The sequence below is a fragment of the Histoplasma capsulatum genome, genomic scaffold (genome assembly GCF_000149585.1).
Source record: "Histoplasma capsulatum NAm1 scaffold_3 genomic scaffold, whole genome shotgun sequence".
Lineage (NCBI taxonomy): Eukaryota > Fungi > Ascomycota > Eurotiomycetes > Onygenales > Ajellomycetaceae > Histoplasma > Histoplasma mississippiense.
The window spans coordinates 953,717-979,929 of record NW_001813980.1 but is presented as its reverse complement, the minus strand read 5'-3'; the positions used below and the strand labels follow the sequence as shown (position 1 = coordinate 979,929).

Sequence of the window (26,213 nt, the reverse complement as noted above, 5' to 3'; positions counted from 1 at the left end):
GCTGGGATTCAGTTTGACGGAGTGGGTATCGGTGGGCGGAAGAAGTGGCGATTGGGTTGGTCCATGGATGAAATGATTCGCGTCATGTTGAGAAGATACAGAGCATATTTTCGCGCGTTCTGAGTTCTATCTCGGGTCTATTCTCTAGTCTCGTACGCTCCTGCACACCTTTTGGGTGGGGAGGAGATATTCATTTTTGCTTCTATTGGAAATTGGATTTGGATTCTTGATGGGGCGCTGCGAAGACTGATTTCTATGATTCAGTGTCATCATATTATTCCATTATATACCTGATTTTGTTGGATTCATTAAACTCATAGTGCATATGGCTCTTTTCCAAGCCAAATCCGCTAGTTTTTGATATTAGCGGGATTTTTACTGTTGCCGGTGCTCAATTCGTCCCTCATGTTAAAGTTATATCTTCGGGGTATCGTTGCTAGAAGTATCAACGATATCCTCCGTAGAAGCGGTCGTATAAAGTAGATACTGGGATGCGAACACACATCGAATTCAACCGTCGATAGTCTGAAAACCCGCACGCGCCTCTCTCCTGGGCCCATAAACGTGGGAGAATGGCAGAAGGGTCATATAAAAGTCTGTTGCATGGACATTGCTCAAGGCCATCTGTCCCCACTTGCTCACTCAAAATCCCCCTCCAGCTCATCAGCAGGCTCCCTAGGTTCCTGCGCTTCGTGGAATTGTATCGCATCATCGATATAACTCAACACACTACCAATGCTATCCTCATCTTGAACATCTAACTTCAAAAATGACACCATACTGAAGTCGTCAAGCAGCTGACCAACTGCCCGATTGAGCCGCTTAAACGAACCACCGCTCAATAATGAATTTGTAGATGTGGGGTCTTCCACTGTGGTAGTTGTTGTCATTTCTTCGTTTCCATATGTATTCCCACTTCCACCACCACCACCACCTCCTCCCTCATTCTCCTCATACAGCAATTGAACGTCTACAGCTGTGAAGCGCTTCAACTCCTTCTTCCCAATCATCCCCTTGACCTGGTCCATCTTGCTCAGGATATTCACATGCGGCATCTCCAACATGATCATAGCGGACATGGCACTCAATGCCCCTGCGAAGAACTTGGCGCGATCGATGACAAAGGTGCTCTCCAATAGGTAAGCAGCGCAGAGCGAAATATTCAACGGCCCCGCGCGGGACAAATGTTGTATTAGAGACGGAAGTAGCGGGACGTGTGTGTACAACTCGATCTGGCCTGGCATGTCGAAAATGATTAGGTACTCGTCAGTGAGCGGGTCGAGGGCCTCGGTTAGGAAATCGAGGTTCTGGAGCAGGAATTCGAAGCAGTACATTAGGCCACCGTTGGGACCTAGACCTAGTTCTTCCATCACGTCTTCAAGGGTTATTAGTTCGCGGATGTCGAGGTCTGGTTCGTAGGAGAAGGATTCGGCGGCTGGGTCGAGGTTGACATAGAAGCAGCTGCGGCGGGTGGTTTGGAGGTGTTGGATCAGAGCGGTGCAAAAGGTTGTTTTGCCGGCGCCAGCTGGGCCCATGACGAGGACACCGAATTTCGACATTGTCAAGGGCGTCTTTTTTGCTGCAGGTGTCTATACCAAAATGAGAGGTACGAGTAGATAATATGGGGGCATCGATGGCAAGACTAGGAGCTGGACACTGTGACGAAGGTTATCATCATGCTAATTCCAGATATATAGCCCTACAAGACAACATCGTATCTTATCCTGATATTCTGCATCGGAACAGTTCTCACAGTATTGTTGTAGCACCTATGTTGGTTTACTACTATTCTTGCTGGCCGAACGAGAAACAATAGAAAATAATGTTTATTCTTCCAAGATACACCGCTTTCCTAATAGGGCGGATTGCACCATTTCTTGGCACTCGACCCCAAATTTGGGATTCTTCTCCCTTCAGCTTTTTCTCTTCTTCTTTCCCATCTCACCCCTTTCTGGCCTTCGTCTCGTTCATATTTCCTATCCACAGCGGGCCTCGTTGTATAAGTATTCTATTTCCTAGTCTACCTAACTACTCCTAACCTTCCATTATCTCCAACCCCTCCACAATGGGTAGTATTCATAACGGCGTTCCCAAGGGAACTTTTTTGTTCACTTCAGAAGCCGTGGGTGAGGGCCACCCCGACAAGATTGCGTGAGTATGCTATTTATCGCATCTTTCATTTATGATTCATGCATTGACGCTTTCGTAGTGACCAGGTCTCTGATGCTGTTCTCGATGCCTGTCTCGCTGAGGATCCAATGTCCAAGGTACTAACCCTCCATGCTAGGCGGGGAAAAACCATGAGGGCAAATTTTTTCTAACATGGTTCAAACAGGTCGCCTGTGAAACAGCCACCAAAACCGGTATGTTCCATTGATTTAAAACCAGTCAGCTGAACCAGTGTTTGTCGAAATTAACACTCTTTTTTCAGGTATGATTATGGTTTTCGGTGAAATTACCACCAAGGCCCACCTTGATTACCAGAAAGTTATCCGGAATGCCATCAAAGACATCGGCTACGATGATTCTTCTAAGGGCTTCGATTACAAAACCTGCAACGTCCTCGTTGCCATTGAGCAACAATCGCCAGATATCGCTCAGGGCCTCCACTACGAAGAGGCTCTAGAGAAACTGGGCGCTGGCGACCAGGGTATCATGTTTGGATATGCCACTGATGAAACTCCTGAATTACTGCCTTTGACAATCCAGCTAGCCCACAAACTTAACAAAGCCTTGAGGGATGCCCGTGTTGATGGCACTCTTCCCTGGCTCCGACCTGACACCAAGACCCAAGTCACTGTCGAATACGCTCACGATAATGGCGCTGTTAAGCCCCTGCGTGTAGACACAGTCGTCATAAGCGCTCAACACAGCGAAGTCATCAGCACGGCGGATGTGAAAAAGCAGATCCTGGAGCAGATTGTCAAGAAAACCATCCCAGCGAACCTCCTCGACGACCGCACTATCTACCACATCCAACCCTCAGGTCTATTCATCATCGGTGGGCCCCAGGGTGATGCCGGCCTTACCGGCCGGAAAATTATCGTCGATACCTATGGAGGCTGGGGTGCCCACGGCGGTGGTGCTTTCTCCGGCAAGGACTATTCCAAGGTCGATCGTTCCGCTGCCTACGTTGCACGATGGATCGCCAAATCGCTCGTTCACGCAGGTCTCGCCCGTCGCGCTCTTGTCCAGCTTTCGTACGCTATTGGTATTGCAGAACCCCTCTCGATATACGTCGAAACATACGGTACATCCTCAAAATCTTCAGAGGAATTGGTCCAAATCATCCGGAACAACTTCGATCTACGACCCGGTGTCATTGTACAGGAACTCGACTTGGCCAAGCCCATCTACTTCCAAACCGCTAAATACGGCCATTTCACCAACCAGAACTTTTCATGGGAGAAACCCAAGGCCCTTAAATTCTAGATGTCCGCTATTTACACCTACTTTCTTTCTCGCATAAGCGGGACGATTCATCATGACTCCGACGATTTTGCTTTGTTTTCAACAACTCAAAGCGCCCACATAGACTAAACAAAATACGATTTTTCCTTGTCCATTACTTCCCCTCCTCCAGTTGAGATTTATTCTATCTTGCATGACTTTTGGCATATCGAGCCTCACATATCTGCGAAAAAGGCTTTGGAAGAACAATTCAACATATGATACCAATTAATGATTTCATTTTCACGGTTTATTCATCAAAGGGCGTTTGCGGAGTAAAAGTCTTCAACATCTTTTTCTCCACCAGGCAAAGATATAGAGACAGGGACACGATGTTGTGTTTTTCTTTTCAGCTTTGATCTATTCCCCAAAATTTACTATATCTTTTTTCCTAGGTGGAATGACTTCCTAGGGTCCAGGTTTGAGCTGCTTTAATTTTAAAGCCCTCACTGGAATCGGTGGGTCAATTCTCGGTTTATCGCAATGGGTAACCCCCTGTGTTGTTGTATAGGTCAACAGTACCTGTTTGTAATCTGACTGGAACACCCACACCCACAACGCATGTGCTATGTTCATACTTGCCCGTTAAAATCATAGTTAGATGTGTCAAAAAAAAAAAATATATGATGGAGCAAGTTATGAAAACTCTTGCACAGTTAAGAAAAAGTATATAAACCACCTGAGCAATAGAACGGAGCCTAGGCTTTCTAGTATAGACTGTACAGTGTATGGCAACCAAATACAACCAGCTAATCTTAGCGGAAGAACGTAGGGTTAATTTACGGGGATTCCACGGTGATTCCACGGTTCCATGCCCGTCAACATGTCACCGCTCGCAACACATGTTCTACCATTAATATGTGGAAGGTGTAAAGCTTGCTTGATTGAAGGATTGCTAGCTACGTGGCAAGTTATATGGTGGAAGGATTACGAAGCCAGGGCAGTTGACCTGACACATCCACCATGAAGAACACCGCCGCCCTCAACATCTATGAGTCATCACTCACTCTGATAAGAGGGGATAATATAATGAATTAGTATCTGTTAGTGGTTAACTTACACAATCAACCTCTTCTGCCTCACACTCCGCATCTGTGTAGTTCCTCACACTCTGTGCTCATGTAATTTCTCATACTTTGTATTTATGTAGTTCTAACAATTCTTCTGTGTAACTCTCAATGTTCTTCCACTCTATACTTCACTGTGAAGCAGTTTCTGATATTCTTCTGCTTCAATTTCCTTTTTATAAAAACCCTCTCCATACAACCCTTCCTCCTGACCTTTTTCCCCTTCCTTTCCTTAACCAATTCATAACCTGTATTTAAAATAGTGCCAGATTGCTAACCAATGTACGCCCGTTACAGATTGATCTCTAAACTGTGTATGAAGATTTATAAATAGAAAAATATTGAGAGTTTTTAATTTATTGCAAAATAATACAAGTTGAAATGAATGTAATATGATGCAAAATCTTCTTCTTACTTGCATTTTATAAAGCATTTGTAATGTTTATTTTTAATATCTAATTTTTTGAAATTATATAGAATTCATCTTATGAAATTATTTCATTTCTATAATAATTCATATTTATCAAATGCTTTTATATTCAACTTCTCAGCTATTATTTAAAGAGATTTAATTTTTCTCTGAAAATAGATGCTGTATATAAAATCTGTTGTAATTCAATGAATTGCTGTTCTGTGAGTTTGCATTCTATGCAGTAAAATGAATACATTCGATTCAATTAATTGAGAGCAGTGTCATTCTTACACTCATTATCAAAATGTGATGAACTAGATAGATTGTCTGATTTGATATATTTTGTGATAAATAATGTATTCTCAGAGAACGCCGGCTATACTGCATATGCTGAGTCAGAGTTATTAAATAAAGTATTGATATTTGAAGAGTTGATTAAACTATATAATGAAATTTTGAATGTTGCTGAATGTTCAACTTTGAAATGTATGCATTTCAGTTCTCAGTGCAGATCAGTCATCTAAACATTTTACTCATTTTTGATATTTGTTAAATTATTTGTAAAATTTATAGCATCTGTTGTTTATTACTGAATGATTTTCACTCACTGACATTTTTTTTATACTTTGAACTCTATTTGATAAAAGTTATACATCATCAATATCTTCTTCAACAAAATGTTGTAGATGAGAAGTTTGTCATTCTTAAATATAAAAGCTACTACTCTACATACTGCTTCTTGTAGATCTTCAGAAATCAGTTGCATTTTATTTAATTTAAATATGAAGAATGAGTGTTGATTGAAGATGTTTATAATGATTATTGTTGATCGTACACTTTTCTCTATATTTTAAAAATATTATTTGTAAATGATTTTTTATTGATATTTTTTTGATCATATAACTGACTGACTTCCTCTTAAACTTGTGAGTAGAGTGGTTCTTTGAATCATTGTTCATTTTTACACCATCTTTCTACACTCTCAGCTCATCTCATGTATAGCAATGAGTTATCTGCTATCAATGTTGCAATCAGAAATGTTTTAACTTCACTGTTTATTTATACAATCAAGCTTTAAAGTATAGAGATGATCACACTGATATGATAACTACAACTCACATTATAGACAGAATTATCACACCCTTAGAAGTGTATACTCTTTTCAGTTTAAATATATTATTAAATGTGATTTAAAAGTTTCTTGAGTTATTCAAAGCTTCTAAGCTTTGCAGCCCTTCTTATACGAAATAACTAGTGCAGTAGCGTATGCCATTCTTGATAATAAAGGGTGGTGTACGCTATGGAAGAATAATAAGCCGAAATTACTACATACAGCCATATAAAAGTCATGAAGAAAGAGATAAATATCCTGAATACTTTGATAAAATTATTTAATAAATAAATGATGTGTGAATATTATTTTGATTATATTTTCCCTCAACATCTGAATGCTGCTTGTAACAAGATAGAGGGAAGTTTAAAACCTTGTATAAATTGTAATCATGAAAAAAAAAAAAAAAAAAATTGTGTGATCATCTCTGAATAATTGAAAAATCAAATTGATCAATTGATTCAAATCCACAAATTTTATCTTACTATATTGAATCAATTCAAAGAAATTATAAAAAAATAAACGTTGAAAACAATGAAAATTCTTCTGAAATAAATCAAAAAAGTTAAAATTTAATGATAAAAAGTAGAAATTTAATATATGAAGAATGTTACAATTGTTCTGAAAGTTTTAAATCACAATCAACATTGCTGAAAAGACAAAAATTGAAATGAAGATGATTAAACTGAATATTGAAAAAATGAAACTAGAGATTGAGAAGAAGAAAATTATCATTGAAAAGATAATATTGAAAACTGAAACAATCAAATTTACAATGCAATGAGAAATTTTGAAAATAATAAATAATTATATTAAAAAGTAAAAAAAAAACAATAGAAAATCTCACAAGTATTATAAATAATGTCAATAATAAAGCTATCTGTATTGTCATTGAAATGTATAAAACAATGAAATTTGTCAAAAAATTCACTGATCATTTCAAGAATAATGATGAAAAATTTAATAATAATGATAATTTTCTTTTTATTTTTTTCTTTATTGATATTTCTACTGTTGTTGTTTTCTCTTTCTCTTTCTTTAATCTTTCAATTTCAACTGATTCTCTGATTATGAGCAGCTCTGAAACTCTTAACATTTTCAGTGAAAATGTAAATTAGAATTGATAAAATAATTTTTAAATTGATGTAGAAGTTGATAATGATATAAATGAATAAATACATGATTTTCAATCTCTCTGAAATTTTCTCTTTTAAATGATGAATGATTCTTAACTCTGAACCTTCAAGAACTCCAACATCAATTCACAAGTTCACAGAAATGAATGTTGATATTGTGATGAAAATAATAAAGAATGATGATAATAAAAAAAAATTAATTTAGAAAATTCAGAAGAAATTATATACAGATGTGAATGATTTTTAATAATGAATAATATCAATAAATGAGATGATTTTTAAAATTAGTAATTATATAAATAGAAATTGATGATATTGTCAAATATGATGATTATTTTTTTCAGGTCATGATTGCTTTATGGTGATTTCACAGCTTATCCACCATTATGCTGACAACAGTCGCTGAATGACACAATGGAACAACCATAATCCGGTCGTATAATAAGTCTATGTTTCTTCCGGTATGGAAGGCTCCGGATAAAACCACGTGACCGCGTCTGGCGGCACGGTGAACGCGATGGAGCGTGACTTCATACGAGTTTCAGACGACACTATATCCCTCCTCCGTCCCTGAATAGATCTATTTTTTACATCTTTTAATCATTGCCTGTATATAAAAAGCAGGGACAGAATCATACGCATACACATCTATAACACAACTAATTATGCCCACCAAGACGTGGACGCGTCGAAACTGGAATGGCATCATCGCATTCCCGCCCTGCTGCTACTGCTGTGCTTGAACCGGCATCTCCGACCTTATTGAACTCGCTCAAGACGAAGGAGAAGGAGAGAAAAGAGGAGGCACAAACAGCGCAATTACTGAAACGGAGAAAAATATCCCATGATGGATGTAGCGTTATTTCAAAGACGGAGACGACGAGAGCGGCCTTTGTTAGTTCTGCGGTTACGATACGGGTAAGTATTGTTCTTGTTCTCTTTCCCAACCCTTCCGTCGAATCACTACCTCTCTACGATCCCTCAGATCCTGCCCGGTTCCAGGCCAATTGCCTGCTGCGTGCTGCGACCTTTTTTTTTTTTTTTTTTTTTTAAAAAAAATATATATATATATATATATTATATACAGACTCCTTAAATATCAAGCTCACATAAGTAAAATTAAGAAACAGCACCATCATCACACCCCGCAATCACTGCCACTGCCGCTACCACAAGACAACATTAAGTTGATCCCAGTTGCCCTCCTCCCCAGATCTCAATTGCCATTGTCATGGCTCGATCCCTGTCCGGCATCTGCGAAACGCATACAATCTGGTAGATTGTTCGTCGCGAACATATCGGCCCTGGAATTGGATTTGCATCATCAGCAACAGCAGCGTAGATGTGGGCCTGTCGTTTTAGCGGTGCGGCTTGCTGTAGAGGATGAGGAGGTGCTGGTGAAGGGAGAGGAGGAACTGTATGTTGTGGAGAGAGTTAAGAAGGGGGTATATGCCATATCTGCGCTGGGGAGTTGGGTACTAGAGGGAGATTTGATGGTTGCGGCTGCGAAAGGAGCGGGCGAGGAGGTAGTCGGTGATGTTAATGTCTACAGTGGTGGTCGGGGCGAGAAAGAGGGTGATTGGTTGGAGAAGGCGACGATTTCTGATCCAGCTGCTGGATTCTTTGCATATTCCCGGCCGCGGAAGGCTATTATGGAAAAAGTGGCGCTTGCATTTGGACCGAAGCTGTGTGGGAAAAGGGGGCCACACAGTCTTAGTCTCGAGACGAGTGGGTTGAGTTCTGTTTCTGGATTTTCCATTGCACATGACGAACAGGTTGACCGGAGGGATACAGCCCGTTCAGAAGCAGGCGCTCCTCATATCAGTCTGCTGCAAATGACTAACGAGGATATTCAACCCGATACCCAGTCTGAGGAGGCAATTGGCGTTGGGCCGTGTGAACCTGCGGAAGCGAAAGTTACTCAAACCCCCCAGGAGCTGTTTGATAACCTCAGATCGCAGTATCTGGAGGCGTTATATATTTCAAAGGTATTTCAGTCCCACTATCCTCTTATCTTATTAATAGTATATGTGTCAATCTACTCACTCTTTCTAGACTTCCGTGGCATATTTTGCAAAGGGACCCCTTTCTCGGGCCCGGGCTAGCTTTCAATCTTCCAATGAAAATTTGTCAATGAAGCCCACACACCTGTCGAATTTCTACAGGGAGTGCATACTGCCTGTGAAAAAGATGGATCTCAAGTATAAAGACTCTCTTCCAGAAGCGATACAAAATTTCCTCATAGAAATGTCTGATGATGAAATCCCGGCAAATACAATGAAACAAAGGACGCGGAAAGCCAAAAAAGCAAAACTTGGAAAGAATGGACTGTATCCCGAAGAAAGCGATTTCGTTAGGAGGTGGTGGAGAAACAGAGACCTGTCTGAAACATCCGTTCCGCAGCACACATCTAGGCAAGAGGAAATAAGACGACTAACCACTGATTTACGTTTACGAGAAACTCAATTGCAGATTGTCTTGATCCTCGAGACAATTTCATTGGAAGCTTCATATAGCAGCACAACAACCCAAGTGTTACCAGCGACGACGGAGGCTCAGACTAGCCAACCCCAGAGGCGAACAAAGGAGAGAAAACAACAGGACTTAAATACATTGCTTGAACTGCTCGTAGATAGGCTATGCATTTGGCATGCTGTGAGCTTCAACGACACTATACTCACAACATCAGCTGGCGGCAAGAGTGGGTCGGCCTGTAAGACTGCAGGGAATGACAAGCTTCGTGACTTTTGTACAGAGGTCATCATTCCGTTTTATGCTGGCCGTCTTCCTGACCAATGTAAAACCATCAGCCGGAAACTGGGCGGACTGATTGCTATTTCTCCGACTCGGCCTGCGATTTCCCGCTCAAAATCAGGGTCATCTGCACAGCCGGGAGCCTCAGTGAAAAGATCCCACAACCAAAAATCGCAACAACGCACGCTGCAACGTGTTTTGACTGATGAAAAAATGGCTTCAAAGAGCAGGGCACCGTCGCTCTCTCGTTCCAACACTACCCCAAGTTTAGATGGGTTAAAGCGTGAAAACAGCGAACCACCGTTGCTATCTTCGATCTCAGGTGCACGTGGAGGTATCCAGAAGCCAAAGCGTGTGGATAATCGCGAGATTGACCTTGACGCCGTCGCTAAGCAGCACGAAGTCAAATTAAAGCGTATGAATTCGCTTCTGGAGCAGAAGAAAGAACTCGACGCAGCCATCGACGCCTTGAGAAAACCCAACAGGGAACTCGTCGCGAAAGACTTCGCCGATACTGTAGAGAAACGAGCGTCCATGTGTAACACAAGGAAATCAAAGCATCCCGTCCGAAACCCATTGGGCCAGGGGGTACAGGTTATGGCTACCCCCAGAGGGTCGAGGAGAAAGGATTTTGGTACTGTTACTGTCGGCAGCTCAACGCGCATGAGCCGGGCACTGACTTTATCGAATGAGAAACTCGTTCCTTCAGCCGCCTTATCTGACGATATTCAACTCATCCCATCGTCTTCGACGCGACCGAGCCATCCCCCTAAACGTCAATCTTTCAGCTCCAAACATGCCCGTCACAGCTCTATCCACGAAACGCCCACAAGATCATCTACACGACTCTCATCGGGCCCGTCGAATAGCGGGATATCGGCTGATAATGACTTCGATTCGACACCGCTCCCCAGGCAAACCGGCAATCTATTCAAAGTCTTCAAAGTCCCCAAGCTTCCGGAAACGAGTAGGGCATTCATGCAGCAACAAGAAATGTCGCCGAGTACATTGCGGAAAACGAGATCACATCCCAACTTTGCCCACTGCGGTAACACCAACGACGGAACCAACAGTAATAATAATACTAATAATCACCTTCCCTTTATACATATCAATAACGTAACTTCCTCGATCCAAGAAACGCCGCCCCGCCCAGCATGTCCCTCCTACCTCCAGCCCCCAGAAACTATTATATCTCCATCTCTCTCCCGCCATAATGAGATCCAAGAAAAACGCAACCAAGGTGCCATAATTTTCACGACACCCATAAAGAACACAGTTGCTGCTGTTGCTGGGTTTACGCCTGGAGACGACCACAGCACCCATCCCATGGCCAATACTGGTATTGTTACAGCAGACGCCACGCCGGAGAAGTCTATATATGACCAGTTGGGATGGAATGATGACGACGTTTACGATGATGATGATGAACTTGCATTGCCTTAGAAAACAAAGGTAAAAAAGACATTTTTGTGATAGGATTGTTTGTCTAGGTGACCTTCATTTTTTTTTTTTTTTTTTTTTTTTTTTTTTTTTAACCTATCAATCGTACTCTGTCATATTATTTTGGTGTTCGCGAATTTCTTTCCTTTCCCCCCCCATCTCCCTTGACCACTAAGAACCTTTTAGAGTACACCGCCGACAGACGAACAGACGAATGGAATATATATTTTGGTTTGGGTTTCTGTGGCTGTGGTTTATATCGTTTTCTTGCTTTCATTCATTTTCTCTTCTCTTCGGTTTCTTCCTTCTCTCCTTTCTTTTGGACCGAATGATGATAACGTTGACATAGAAAGTAGATGATGAATGAATGAGTTATATATCTATATATATCGGTGGATAACCTAGAGAAAGAAAAGGAAGCAAAGGGGAAAGTGGCGGCCATTTGAGAGAGACCCATGGCAAAAGGAACTCAAATGCTAAAGCTGTCCGTACCACTAAATCTCGCTCGTCAAACCTGAAGCAATTCAAGGTCAGCAGAAATTGCCAACCTACCGTTGGATCAACACACAGCCATTCTCTCGTGGTATGTAGCACTGGTCCTATATGGAATTATGGACATCGCAAGAGTACAACGCTGACAGCACATGAAGCGGTCGTTCTTGCATTTTACACCTGTGCAACATGTACCTGGTTATTATGTGGGTCTACCTAAATGCTCCATCTCGGGTAAACAAATATCTTAAGATGGGTTGCCCTCCTGAATGACCAAGAGGGATCGATGCGTGGTTGAAGCCCACTCACGCCCCACTCCCGCTTGCTAAACTCATGGTTGAAGCCAATGAATCAACCAAGGTCCATGATCCCTCCCCACATTATACCAAATGGGATATCAAACGGTAGTTGTCTCTGGAATGCTATGTGCAGCGCATCAGTTGACCCGGTTGAACTAATCGTTGTAGCTCGTCTCTAGAGGGCTAATTTGCATGAGGACGGCCGGGCATAGGTCAGACTTACTCCTCCCATCGGATATCCGAAGTCACTTTCTGGAGACAGCCGCGCGCTAATTACTAGTATGCTTGTCATATTTGCGTCCTGTACAGTATTCCATAGTAAACAAGCAGCTGCAGGCCCTGGGTCCAAGCCTCGGGTCCAAGCCTCGTCCGGAACCTCTCTTCTACATATCCTTGACTCCTTTCTCTCTCCAGTCTGCGCGCAATGATTTCCCAAAGAATTATGCAGCACTCGCTGCGCCGATGTATGTTGAACTCACGTAATGGATATCAGGACACCGCTAATCATACATGCCCAATCCCTCGCAGCAGCCAGCTCATTTGATCGGACTTCAGTAAACTATATTGCCCCAGTCAGTCTTACCCATGCAAAACATATTCACGCGGGGTCAGTTTGCGAAGACCCCGTAATAACATACTCAGCCTCGGACTCCAATGCAGAGCGCGCTCGGTCTTTCTAACGATACATCGTCAACAGCCCAATTGCGCAATCTGCCCGGTCCTCGAAACTCTCAGATCCCAATGATCTCCTTCGCAAACAGCGCCTGAACCGGCCCGTCTCGCCGCACATATCCATCTACCAACCGCAGATCACTTCCGTGCTCTCCCTCTTGCACCGCAACACCGGACTGCTTTCGGGGCCGTTTTATCTCTTTTTTGCAGCATATGCTGCTTCCCCCTGGTTGGGTTGGCACATTGACTCCACGTCCATGGCGGCATCTTTTGGAACCCTTCCCGTCGCTGCGAAGGTCCTGCTGAAGACGACTGCTGCACTCCCGTTCACCTTCCACTGCATCAATGGAGTCAGACACCTGGTGTGGGATTTGGGTCGCGGGTTTAGCAATAAGCAGGTCACCAAGTCTGGCCGCACTGTGATTGGGTTGAGTATATCGAGTGCCCTGCTCCTTGGGTACCTGTGGCCCTCTACGGCTTCAGAACGAAGTTTCAAACAAACTTCCCCGCCCTGCCCGCCCCTCCTTTTATTTTAACTTGGGATTTACTTCTCTCAAAGGATACTAAAGGTATCAATCTACGGAGCACGCACCGCCACGTTTTTTTTCTCATTCTTTTTCTTTTTCATTCTTTCTTTTTTTGGTGCCTTATCGCGCTCTGATCCCTGGTATTATTTACCCGAAGCGTTGTACAGCCTTCGGACCGTTCTCATTCCATTTCATGTCTGTACTATGTATGTATATATATTATTTTTAGATTCTGATAAAGGTATTCGCCATTACGTGAGCGGGAAAGAGAGTGCAGGTAACTATTACAGACAGGTCTTGTAAACTCTCTCCGTACGCGAGAGAACACCTTTTACACAAATCATGTTATGTGTAGCGTCCAGCTATCAAGGGTTATCAGATATACGCAGCGTATATCTATACATTGAAGAACAGACAAAACCCTACAGGAAGGCGGGCCTTCAGAAAAAGTTTCACTGTTGATCCCCTATTCTGAAAAGAGGGGAGGTCTGGTGGGATAAATGGAATGAGGCGACTAGATGCTTTGCCTCTGTGACAATTAGAAGAGCAGGATTCTCTAGAGTGGAGGCGTCTGCGGCGCGGTCGCATTCCAAATGGCGGCGTTTCTTTCTTCCCTTCCTTTCTTTTTCTTTTTTTTCTTTTTTTTTTCTTGGGAGGTGGAAAGGTGTGGAGGCTGGCTGCGAGACCTCTCAGTCTTGTCTGGGCCTTGAGAAAGCGTGGGCTCGTTTTCCATCCACAGATATGATAGGTCGCCTTGGAGAGTTGATTCAACGTTTCCCAGATACGTAACGTTGGGATTCCAAAAGTTCTGGAATCCTCTCTCTCTCGCTTCACGCAATTGCATCGATATCCTGCAACTGAAGAAGGGCCAGTTCGAGTTCTAAATCCTGCCGGGAGGTCGAGGAACAAACCCTCCCCCCCAAAATATGGCTCAACTTTACCGAGGGCAGAAAGAATACCGAAACTGAAAATCTTCGCAGGCTATGATCCTGTCGATTTTCTTAGAAGGATAGAAGTTCTGGCAACAGTGATTACAAGTTCTTCCTTGGAACATCTGGCCATGGAAACCTTTAGCGGAACTTCTCCTTGTCAATGCAAGAAAGAATTAACGTGCCAGTTTTGCACTTGTGCCAACTGCTAACTTTGTTTCAACTCACCAATGGAACAGCAACATCCCCTTCGAATGGCTTCGTTCTGGAACTTGATTTCGTTGGGGAATGACCAAATGACAAGCCAAATGAGGCGCAACGAGGAAAATTCTATTTTTGTTTTTTTTAAAAAAAAAAAAAAAAAAAAAAAAAAAAACTTGTCAATTTGGACAGTTGGCATGGGCAAGTTGGGATCGGGCGAAGACCAGTCCAGCCAGAATAAAATATTCAGAATCAAAAGAGGTTGTTGACTCGATTCCATGGCTGCCTCATCCGTGAGGTGGTGTTTGAACCGACCAAGAATTTGCCCCAGAGCGGTGCACAAAATCTGATTTCAGCTCAAGCCATGTTTGAAGCACTGTAATCATGGGCTCAGGCTTTCGTGGCATTGTCATGCCACGAATATGGCCCTCAAACTGATACCTAGCTAAGGATGCCAGCTGTTGGGTGGGAAGCAATTCTCATAGGTCTGCCAGCAATCATCATCGCATCGTGTTTGATACCCCCCCACTCCTATATTCAGGTCACTAACCCAATGCATTCTGTCTTCGAATGTTTGACGCCAATGGACGTTGATATCATATTACTTCAAATCCCAGGTGCCCGTACACATCGGCCCCACCATTTCGTCCATGTTTTCTTTACTTCCTTTTTGCGTTTCTCGAGAGGGAGAGGGCTAACATCCCACCAGCCCCGCCCATTCAACGCGGATATGCGACGTCTTCTGGTCGACTGATTCGTATCGCACGCATCCTTCATACATGCGAGCAGAAGAGTAGAGATATCGAATACTCTTCCTTCTGACAGTTTGCTTTCCGAACACATCCCCTCGAGCGGAAAACTTAGCTGAAGACATCAGTCGCTTTTCACACTAATAGTCGATATATCTCACAAACTTCATTAGGTGTGTGGGATGTGGGAATGTCGCTCCCAATTTTCCCATTGGTTTTCTGCTGCACGAGTGGCATGCACCTTTTGATTCTTATTTTGCTCTGGCCTCACTCATGCTTCTTCACTTTTATCGGAATTCGATCAACGATGCGGCTGCTGCCGTAAGGAGAAACAACAATCTAACTTTGAAAAATATAGCCACCCATTGATAACGAAGCTTCGAGGAAAGCGTGCCAAAAAGTGCAATAAGAGAGGGGGGTGCCCTTGGTGGGAAAATCATCATCGTCCCGTGGGGATGGCTGTGTTAAAAACTCCCACACAGAATCGCTTTCACTTGTTCAAATGAATCCTTGTTCAAGGCGAACTCCGCTCCTCCTAGCCACCTTCCTTGAGGTCATTCTCATTATTCTTATCTCAGTGTGGAGATGTAGTGGGAGAACTCTAAAACAACAGGGAAAACCAAACAACAAGGAAAACCGAGGAAATTTACTTTTAAATAGCGGGTTGCAGTTCAGATAGCCCTTTTCAACATGATAAGAACGCGCGGAGGTAAGAAGCCTCTTTATTTAATTGAGTATTTCCGTTTGATAGATGAAAGTTGAGTGATCTCTCCGCTCCCAAGTTGAGCAGTCCATCGCAAGAATTCAAGTGATATCTTCTTGGCCAGGATAAACCTCCAGTCGCATGAATTTGCAAATTCGTTCCCAACTTGCCCTCCCTCCTTTACAAATCACAGAGGCATAGCAAAAAAAAAAAAAAAAAAAAAAAGAAAAAAAAAAAGAAAAAAAAGGTGGGATGACAAAACGCCCATACGTGCAAACCGACATTACATACATGCCACCAGGTGTGCATTGCGTATCCCGACGTCCGAAGTTTAAGGCCCGCTATCCCACGGACTCCGCACAGCCGGCAGAAGAGACGTTATGAAACATCCGCAAATCGGTGGAGTTAAACAGAATCTGGCACCTGGCAGTCGTGAAAAATAATAGGCAAGGCCCTCCCATTTGTTGTCGAAATTTTTGGTAGCATTTATCGCGAAAAAATCGAATAATACCTGACTGACTGATTTAATGGTAAGGCGATCCATCCTCTGGGTTATCGTGGCATTCTTCAGCTACTTCAGGCTCCACGGCAAATCGAGGGTTCTAAAAGACGGGAGAATATGGAAGCCGCTCCGAGAAGGCCAGGCCGCTCAATCTACGCGCGCATGACAGCATCTTTGGCTAGGGTCTAGGTAGATGATCAGCTCCATCGGAGCTGAAAAACCACCTGTCAAAAGTTGTTGGAGCCATTCACAGGCAGCATACATTACTAGAAGCCACCTGATCAGATATCTAGGTCTATATCTTGCCGAGCAAATTGAAGGTGAGGGAGAAAGTGAGTTGCCACGGGTATGTAAAATATAACTGATTTTGAGGAATCTATTTTAAAAGGAAGGGATGACATTTCAATAGAGCTGTTCATAGAGCTATGCATCTTGCAGAAAAGGGATATTCCCCTCCCCCCCCTTGTTCAGTGGCTTGTTCCGCAGAAGAATAACTAGATGAGATGTTTACAAGATATCCACGTTTCTGATCACCAACTGTCAAAGTGCAAAAACCAAAAAAAGGTTTCAAGAAACTCACCCAGAGTCATTTAAGCTGTCAAATGTGATTGATACCCCTGTTCACTTGGAAAACCACTTCCACCCCCGGATAAGGTGTTTACCATGGCCCTCGGATTCGCCGGGTTTAGTCTCCTGAACTTATGACTCAGGGAGCACGAGCCGGAAGGATTTGCAGGGAAGGTCCCTGCATTCTTCAGTTATTTTCCACGGAAATCGCAATGCCATGATAGCTATCGGTACGGTACATTTTGAAGGTCGGGGGGATTGAAGAGCCGACGACGCAAAAACTGAACGCAAGTGCGAAATGATAAATTCGGTAGTTATAACTAGTGGTGGCTTTAAATATGCACATCAACCCCGGCAATAATTTGTCTTTTTAACAAGCCAGCCCCCCCATCCAAACAAACGTTCTCCCATCCTTGTGGGAAAAATCTTAGCTAGCTCGTCACCTTGCCAGGCAAAAAAAGTGTCTAGGCTACCTGTCACTGCATCATGTAGGAACACAAGTTCTGTCAACAACATAGAGACAAAGAGAAATTAAATGTCCAAAGAATACTCCGTAGATTCACAATAAATAAACTTTCTTCAAGCACATGCACGGCGCACATATTACACGACTGGATATCCATGGATAGATAGCTAGTTCCCCAGCCGTCAAACTGTCTTATCTACTCCTGCATACAGAGTAGAACCCGGTAGCATCGCGCACGTCCAGGAGAGGCGATGTTTCTTTTCTTTATTTTTTTCTTTATTTATTTATTTATTTATTTTTTATTTTTATTTATTTATTTATTTATTTATTTATTTTTTTTTTTTTGGCTCTCCTCAAACTTCAATAACACCAGAAAGTGCTATATAGCCAGTCAAATAAGGTAGAAATTGTCAAATCCGCAGGGAGTTCGTTCGGATCTCCGAGGCTTTTGTGCTCTGAAAAGAAAATGGGGCCCCTCCCCCGCCCGAATGGGGTAATAGAGCCGTTGACGCAATGGTCAGATGAGTATAAGTTTCGGGGTGGGGCATGGAGATTTTAAGGCTGGCGGATGCGGGTTGAGTTAGTTATGCTTTGTTTGGTGGGATTAACTACGACGATTACTACCTTTGCGCTCTTCTCTTGTTTCTCTTGAGCAGGACAAAAATATCAAACGACAATTTCCTATCTCAGCAAAGGATCCGTGGAAACGGAGAAGGTAGCTAGCTGCCTCCATCAACTTCTTCAACTTCTTCAGGAAGTAAATCCCATCGAATGAGATCCTCAAACCCCTCGGGAACCTGTAACGATAACTGCTATTAGTTATCTCCCTTGCGTACATGCATGGTCAACATCGAACCCTCCCCTGCTCTACTTCCTCATGTCACTCTGTACCTACATGAATCGAATGTAGTGACAGGCGACACGCTCCTATACTCCATTTTCCTGTTGCTCTACCATTGTGTACACACAGAGAAGGGCGATTCGCAGATAGTTCGTGCCCCACGGGCCACTGGCACATACGTACTAGTACTGTGCAACATGTATACAGCCGCAGCTTTTCTTCTCTAACTATATACCTGTGCTCCCTTCAACTCACCTGGAACTACCCGAGCAGGGAGGAAGTAGGATCCCTTCAAGACTTACCAACTACCAACTACCCACTACCATGCCCGCTCCGCACGCTCCCGATCTCAGACAAAAAAAAAAAAAAAAAAAAAACCCCTACTCCTCGGCGCGATGCATGGCTAAACCAGTATCACCAACGCCGCAGTAACGAAGAACGGTAAACTGAACGAGATTTTTATTAGGAAGAGCAGAAAGAAAGGAGCTCGCACGCTAGCCGGCGACCGGCCAGTTCCCCCTTCCCCCCGTCTCCACCTCAAGCTCCCTCCCCCTTGTGCTACCTCTACCTCCGGTTTGTGTGATCGTGGTGATGGCCGCGTGTAAAAATGGGCTCTAGCGTACAGACAGGTACAGTACAATACTGCGTCCATAGATCGAAGATCGGATGAACTGGGGAAGGGGAAACTCTTACTCCGCGCAAAAACTCATATCTCCGGCATATATGTATAGATAGAAATATAAAATAGAATTAAAAAAAAAAAAAAAAAAAAAAAAAATCCGGATTCGAAAACGAAACGAAACCTCGATGAGCAGCTGGGAACTTGCACTTGTTGGGCCGCAGCCTGAACGAATATGAATATCAAAATCATTCTTTCTCCATGTTATTTTTTATTTTTATTTTTATTTTTATTTTTATTTTTATTTTTATTTTTTTTTTTTTTTGAATTATTTTTCCATCTCCCCTTTTTGCCACTCTCTCCAAATTTACACAGGATCTCGGCATCCAAGCTCACCTCAGCTAGCCAAATCAGGGACCTCAAGGGAAGACTGGAGCGATGGGGTCCACGGCGGGCGATCCCATCCAGCCAACCCACTTCTTCTCCGTTGAAGGGAAACGGGACTCAGTGGGCTTGGTACACATCGCTCGCTGGTTCCAGGCACCCACACACCCCAGCCCGGTTTTTAAAGGTGGAAGTCAAGGGGAGGGGGAAAGAAAAAGGAAAAATCCCCGCGAGTTTGTTGCTTTTTTTTTTTTTTTTTTTCCTTTTGGTTGTTGATAACCATAGTTTCGTTAACTTACCAAAAAATTAGGTGAAGGAAGGGGTTGAAAAAGGTGAGGAAGAATAGCAAACAATAAGCACTTTGCTCGAGTTCCAGAGTGGAGGTTCTCAGACGGAGAAAGCATCGCCGCAAAAAATCAGAAGACAGATAGAAGGGATGAAAACCGAAAACCAAATACCAAAGCAAATGGTGAAAGCGGGAAGATCGCAAGCTCCATGACTTCAGGAAGGACCAGGGCGTGCAATCTACGGAGGTCGCACCCAATCTTGTTTCGATCAGCATTTGAGGCGTTTCCTAGGGGTATACTTAGTGGGCTTTGACGGGGATGGAATGCTGAGGGAGTTCGGCGAGGCGTTCGTGTGTGGTGGTTTCCTTTTTCCTTTTTTCTTTTCTTTTTTTGCGGGGTAACTCAGCGAAAGCCAAGTGTCTTTTTATCTTGCTAAGTTGCAGTTTGGTGGTTCGGTTATGAAGCCCCTTGTTTTCAAAACACGGGGGAAAATCTTGTCGCAAGGGGCGAGTTTGGAATCTATTGTCTTGGGATCCTGAAGAAGCGATATGGAGCTTCATGAACTTTGTCCAGCAAGGCATGGAACGCGACGGCATAAATCTGCACGGCGCAAGTTTCTGGGGAGGCAACTTGCAAGAGATGGAGTTGAATGCGATCGTGCTGTGATTGGGTGGGAGGGGGAAGAGCTCTAATTTCCCTGCATCACTTACTGGGGAGAGCAGGTTGGAGGACTAACACTCAACACAGAAATAATTATGTCTGTAGGGTCAGTACATCCGAAACGAAGTAAAGGGCGAAACCTGTTCTCTCCGGCTGTGGCTGTCACTAGAAAGTACATTTTCCAGTACCAAAATATCAATTTTTGGGGGTTACGGGGTGGTGCACAATGATGTATTCTTTCGCCCTTTGTGCATGCAATCTTGCAGAGGCTGAAGGGAACACCAACCAGGGCTTCGTTTCTTTTGGTTTTCTCGTTTCCTGTCAACCCTGTAATCTATACCGATAAACTGATTGCGCAAACGCAAAGGAACAGGGATATATTCCGTCTTCATGCCGCGCACCAAAGCATATCCTTCCCTGTCGGGTGGAGCGTTGCACTCGTTGGAGTGATTAACGATCCCCAGCGCCTAACCGTGCGCTGGTGCTTGTACATACATGTATGTATGTACGGTACATGTACTCCGTACATGAATGCAAGTATGACTGGGGAAACAGGCCTTGCCGTGCCGAGTAGGACAAGCGAAGGAGATAAAGAGCCCTTGATGGGCATGTGCAGACAATGCGCGCACCGCCTCCTCGCGCCGCTCCACACCCATCACCCTTTTCCTCCCTGATCCCCCAAGGCCAAGCCGCTGGCAAACTATGCGCGTCGAATCATAGCCGAGCAATAGCGGCAGTGCCATTCATCGGCCATTTTCACCTCGCATCGGGGAAATCTTCATGCATGGTGAATCAAGCCGGCGATCGCTGATAGGACAGTGCAGGATGCGGACTAAGGGGTGGTGTGTTTCTTGCCTATTCTGTCCATCCCAGCCAAAGGGACAAAGTGCAGTGCGAGTTGGAGGGGGGAAAAAGAAAGGAAAAGGAAAAAAGAAAAATATCCAACCGTCGGAAACCAGCAAGTTCCGAAAGGAAAAAACTTTTGGGAGGTCCATGGTGTTTGTAGATGGTGCAGCGCATTTCCGTCGGTGGTTTTGTCCGTGAAGAGAGAGTAGAAATTCCTCGTTCTCTGGGAGGGCTTTTTTTGACATGAGACTCCCCAAAACCCTGTCATATGTGTCGGCCTAAACACAACCAAAAAAGTAAAATAATTGAAAAAAAAAAGAATCATCTGACAAATCTGTTCTTCGTTGACTTTCCCCCTTCCGTCAATCCCGTTAGAACTGAACTTCGAACCCGAAGTTAGCTGCGTCGGGATTCTCCAATCAGGGTAGATAAAGGCCGCCGTTTCGTTGGTACAATCCAAGGTCTCGAGGAAAATTAAACTCTCGAGTCGAAGTGGCCTTTGCCTTTGTTTCCTGATTGCCATTCTTATTGCTAGTACTTCGACGCAAGAGATCACCGTAGCTTGTGTGTGTGTGTCCGTGTGTGTGTGTTGGGAAGCAGAGAACAACAAGAGAACCAGAGAGAACAAGAAAAAAAAAGCAACAAAACGCACTGAAGTTTAACCCACTGTCCCAATACCCTGCCGGCCAGCCAGTTAAAGCACGGCGTCCCCCTCCTGGTTCCTCGATATCTACTCGTCCGTGAGCGCCTTTCTCAACTACTGCTCAACCCCTCCTTGTGGCTGTGAGCTTTGCCCTGTGCCTCCTCGTACTAACTAACCTTCCCCCGGCGTCCTCCTGCTCCAGTCCTCCTTGTTTCCCTGCTCCCCCGCCTGGCTTCCCACTGCTCTTGTTCCTTGGAACTCCAACCCAGACTTGGCCTGTCCTCGCCTTGTGGCGCCCGCCGCAAGACCCAGCAACCCGACCTTGCTCGCCCCAATCCCAGCCAGCAGCCAGCAGCCAGCAGCCAGCACCCAGTGACCCCAGGCCAATCAACCACCGTCGACTTGAATTCTCTTCTCGTCCCCAGATTTTCGATTTGCACCGTGCAGGGCCCATTCCCTCCTTCCGTTTCCCCCATACAAACTCCCGTTCCTCCCTCTTCCAACCCGCTCACCGCTTCCTAGCCTATCAACGGTGAAGCTGGCGACTTGATTTCCATTTTTCCAAGGTTTTTGCCTTTCCGCCGCCGCCCTACTCGATTCGGATTGTTCTGCCGATTCCGAGCGCTGCACTCCTGAGGCGAGGCAGAGGGTCCTAACTAACCAGAAAACCGAAAACTCCTGCGTAATATCCACTCCTCAAGCAGTCCGATCAAGGCGCTAAGACGAGAAAGGGAAGCGGAAGACCTTGACAGAGGAAGCTCAGGAAAACAGGAGAAGCCCACTGAAAGAAGACGAAAGAAGGAAAGAAGGATGCCACTCTGCCCCGTGTATACATGTTACTTATATTGTTTATTATCGTCCCCTTATAACCTCACCAGGTCCATCTCACCTTATAAACCTCCTCTTGCTCTTCCCTGTGCCCCGTGCCCCGTGCCCCGTGCCCTAACCCTCACCTCCTTCCGAACTGGGCCGGAACTAGGGCTTCTGCGAGCTGTGCTGACTCAGACCCAGCAGAGCCGCACCACGGCCACTGACTAAGCTCAGCTGACCGTACCTTGCCCGCGTACCGTGCCGTAAACTTACGCTGACCGTACCTGTACCGTTCCCATACCCCGATCGTACGCCCCCAGCGCACCAGAGTGTCCTGTCATCCGCTTACCTTGCCTGTTCCTTACTGTTACCTCTGTTACCTCTGTTACCTCCGTACCATACGTCGTTTACCTCTATCGTCATCGTTTTTCCCATCCGCATCGACTGGGCGCTGCTCGGCTTCGTCGACCTCAAACCTCCCTCGTCTGTCGCCTCCATCCGCAGTTCGCCCATCGCCCATCGCCCATCACCAGAATACCCCATCCCACCCCCCGGCGTCCTCTCATCGCCAGCTCCCGCACATGTGGCCCCCTCGTTCTTCGCCTCCGTGCCCGGCCAAGCGAATCCGCTGCTAAACGCGATATTCGCGCCCGCTAAAATCGGCTGCCTGGGTTCCTCTGTCGCCGCCTGTGCGCGCAGCTCAGTGCAGCTCTCCTCTGCAACCTCATCGCACCGTTGAGGAAGGGTCTTCTCCACCCGAGTCGCATCGTGTGCGTCGCCAACCCATCACCAGCCACCCAGGCTCTATCCCACTGGCCTCATTTTCACGCCTCACATCGCAACTGGATTCTTCACTGGCCTTAGCTGCCGTTCCCTGCTTACACATCGCTCCTTTCGTCGCATTTTCCCCCAAACCCGTCCAGCGTCCCTCACTCCATTCGTCGTTTCAAGTCTCCACCGCTCAGAAACCTCGGGCCTCGCGGTTGTCTGGTTCAGCCGATATTGTCGCGCCTCGAGGGAACGATCCAGCTCTTTTTCTAACTCCGTCGATCCTTTGGCTGGCCTGCTCCATCTCCTCTCCTCCAACTGAGCAGACATGTATACCGCTCAACATCCCGTTTCCACCCCGATGAACGGCATGGGTTCCGATCTGATCGATGGTTCCGGCACCATCAACCCTGCTGCTTTGAACACGCCTGGTAATAACCTCCCTTCGCTGGTCGCGATTTTCTCTTTCTTCTCATTCTCCCTTGGCCCTGTCGATTCGCTCTTTGGTCGCGGATATCTAGTCGCTTTGGCTGAATCCTCCCCTCTCCCCCCCACAAAATAAAATTTTATTTTTTTTTATTTTATTTTTTATTTTATTTTTTATTTTTTCCCATTTCAACCTTCGATGTTCTTGATTCCGTGTTCAGCACTGTGACAAGATTATTCTTAATATAATGCTAACTCCCATATATCAGCTACTGTTTCGCAATCTGGTCTTTCCGATCCTTCCACAATCACAACCTCCAGTGTCCACCCTAGCGCAAGCCCAAGAGGCACAAAACGAAGTAGGCCAACGGAACATTATGGCGATCAGCCCGCAGAAGGCGAAGTAGAGGATGGTATGTTTCCGCCATTTCTTTTCTGGCATCCCAACCTATGTAGCTTCCAGTCCTCTTCCCATATCTCACTTCATTTATACAGTACCGGATGATCATGGCCGTCGCAAACGAGGCCGGCCGCCCAAGACGCCGAAAGCCTCGTCATCAACAAACCTTGCTCCCACCCCAGCAGCGCAAAGGCCGAAATCATCCCCTTCCCAAACACAGATTTCTCAACTCCCTCCGCAACCCATCCCACAGAATACCGCGACCCCCGCACAGACGTCTCCGCCAGCAAAAACCACTCCCACAAAGTCGCTAGTCAAGGCACTACCTACCGTCAGAGACCACACCACCGACCAACTAGGGGAAGAAGGAGATGAATATATCCCGAAAGAATTTGACGAGAATGGCGAGAAGAAAGTCGATGCGCTGGGATACCCACAGGACAAACGCAAGTATAAATGCAGGACCTTTTGTGTCCCAAACCGCGGCAAAAAACTCTTCATGCTGGCCACGGAATGTGCTAGAGTTCTGGGATATCGAGACTCTTATCTCCTCTTTAACAAGAATAGATCTCTTTATAAAATCATTGCGAGCCAAGCAGAGAAGGATTCCTTGATCCAGCAGGACATTTTGCCGTACTCCTATCGCTCTCGGCAGATCGCGATTGTGACGGCGAGATCCATGTTTCGGCAATTTGGCAGCAGGGTAATTCTCGAGGGACGCCGCGTTCGCGATGATTACTGGGAGAGCAAGGCGCGAAAGCAAGGCTTTACTGAAGATGATATGGCGGGTGAGAAAAGACCAGGAGCTGCCAAGGCCAGGGATGCAGCAGCTGCTGAAGCCGCAAATGCAGGATTGATACCAAATCTGGGTCAAAGCGATATCATATATAGTAACGGCCCACGTATCGACGGCATCCCGCCCGACATGCCTCCCCATCCAGCGAGTCTAACTCCTCTTCCCATGATCCACTTGGCGCCAGCGGATGACCCTCGGCTGAGAGAGTTCAACTCCATACCGCGACGTAGACAGGAGCCCACAGGGCAACCATTCCACGATCGTACCCAACCTAGCAGTGGTGCAGAAATAATGAACCAGGCGTCTCATACTGCTGATTTTAGCAAGATTTTAAATCAGCAGCGTGGATATCGTGCGAAAGGACTTGAAGAACACTGGAATAAGAAGCGTGAAACTCCCGTTCCGAGTCAATCGCCAGTTGTCCAGGTCGAGCAGACTCTGGGTGTGCCTCAGTCCCTCCAATCACCACAAATGACATCTGGTATCATCAATGCGAACCAGCACCCAAACGTTCTACCTCACACACAAATGATGACTCCTCAACAATCCTACTCTCAGCCTTCCCATCAACAGACCTCCATATCCCAATCTCCGCTGCGAGGAATTCCCCAGGGAATGCGCCCTGATCAGCTTCAGCATCGCTCATCTAGCATCTCTCTTGCTTCTCCAAGCCCAAGTCAATCTTCACCATATCCTTACTCTCAAAATCCACAACTCTGGGGCCAGCCACCTCCCCAGCCACAGCCATCTCCTCTGTCTACTTCCCACTCGATTGGAATGTCACAATACGTTCCACAGATGCACCCACAACAACAACAACAACAACAACAACAATCCCCTTCCCCACATCTTCAAAACACACAACCACTACATCCTTCTCAGTCTCCACGCCATCAACATCGTGTTCCACCATCACAGCTTCACGCACAGTCCCCGTCCCACCAGCAGCAGCAGCAGCAACAGCAACAGCAACAGAATTTTGCCGCGATGAGTTATCCGGGTGTTTCAGCAGCTGCGTATTCCAACATGGCTGCTGCGCGCGCTATATACCCATCGTCGCATGGCATGGCTGGCTCACAACAATACATGTCCGCGCCTCATCAACAACCATCGGCAATGAGTATGAGCATGGGTACCAGCGCTTCCATACCAGGATGGCCCAGCACCACCACCGGAGGATCGCTGCAACCCGGTGGCCAGCCACAACCGGGTTCAGGGCAGAGCGGCTGGCCATCAACGTATTGAGGAAGCTG

At 45.3% G+C, this 26,213-nt stretch overlaps 7 protein-coding genes across 7 annotated transcripts; 5 read left to right on the top strand and 2 right to left on the bottom strand.

The window, feature by feature from the left end:
- Positions 1-274: 274 nt before the first annotated feature.
- Positions 275-1,559, bottom strand: HCAG_03429 (hypothetical protein; the record flags this gene model as incomplete). Its single annotated transcript, XM_001541282.1, has 2 exons — positions 275-350; positions 643-1,559. The coding sequence occupies 2 exons, from the start codon at positions 1,557-1,559 to the stop codon at positions 275-277; spliced, it is 993 nt and encodes a 330-aa protein (XP_001541332.1).
- Positions 1,560-2,065: 506 nt separating this feature from the next.
- Positions 2,066-3,432, top strand: HCAG_03428 (S-adenosylmethionine synthetase; the record flags this gene model as incomplete). Its single annotated transcript, XM_001541281.1, has 4 exons — positions 2,066-2,151; positions 2,210-2,267; positions 2,336-2,363; positions 2,432-3,432. The coding sequence occupies 4 exons, from the start codon at positions 2,066-2,068 to the stop codon at positions 3,430-3,432; spliced, it is 1,173 nt and encodes a 390-aa protein (XP_001541331.1).
- A 4,443-nt stretch (positions 3,433-7,875) lies between these two features.
- On the top strand, positions 7,876-11,376 carry HCAG_03427 (predicted protein; the record flags this gene model as incomplete). The annotated part of the gene is made up of 3 exons (XM_001541280.1): positions 7,876-8,094; positions 8,301-9,164; positions 9,232-11,376. The coding sequence occupies 3 exons, from the start codon at positions 7,876-7,878 to the stop codon at positions 11,374-11,376; spliced, it is 3,228 nt and encodes a 1,075-aa protein (XP_001541330.1).
- A 608-nt stretch (positions 11,377-11,984) lies between these two features.
- HCAG_03426 (predicted protein) lies at positions 11,985-13,372 on the top strand (the record flags this gene model as incomplete). Its single annotated transcript, XM_001541279.1, has 3 exons — positions 11,985-11,999; positions 12,474-12,628; positions 12,862-13,372. 3 exons carry the CDS (start codon positions 11,985-11,987, stop codon positions 13,370-13,372), a joined length of 681 nt encoding a protein of 226 aa, XP_001541329.1.
- Positions 13,373-16,197: 2,825 nt separating this feature from the next.
- Positions 16,198-16,613, top strand: HCAG_03425 (predicted protein; the record flags this gene model as incomplete). The annotated part of the gene is made up of 2 exons (XM_001541278.1): positions 16,198-16,322; positions 16,481-16,613. The coding sequence occupies 2 exons, from the start codon at positions 16,198-16,200 to the stop codon at positions 16,611-16,613; spliced, it is 258 nt and encodes an 85-aa protein (XP_001541328.1).
- Positions 16,614-21,438: 4,825 nt separating this feature from the next.
- On the bottom strand, positions 21,439-23,090 carry HCAG_03424 (predicted protein; the record flags this gene model as incomplete). The annotated part of the gene is made up of 5 exons (XM_001541277.1): positions 21,439-21,499; positions 21,770-21,796; positions 21,937-22,254; positions 22,714-22,904; positions 22,968-23,090. 5 exons carry the CDS (start codon positions 23,088-23,090, stop codon positions 21,439-21,441), a joined length of 720 nt encoding a protein of 239 aa, XP_001541327.1.
- A 576-nt stretch (positions 23,091-23,666) lies between these two features.
- Positions 23,667-26,205, top strand: HCAG_03423 (predicted protein; the record flags this gene model as incomplete). The annotated part of the gene is made up of 3 exons (XM_001541276.1): positions 23,667-23,769; positions 24,034-24,177; positions 24,260-26,205. 3 exons carry the CDS (start codon positions 23,667-23,669, stop codon positions 26,203-26,205), a joined length of 2,193 nt encoding a protein of 730 aa, XP_001541326.1.
- Positions 26,206-26,213: the final 8 nt, after the last annotated feature.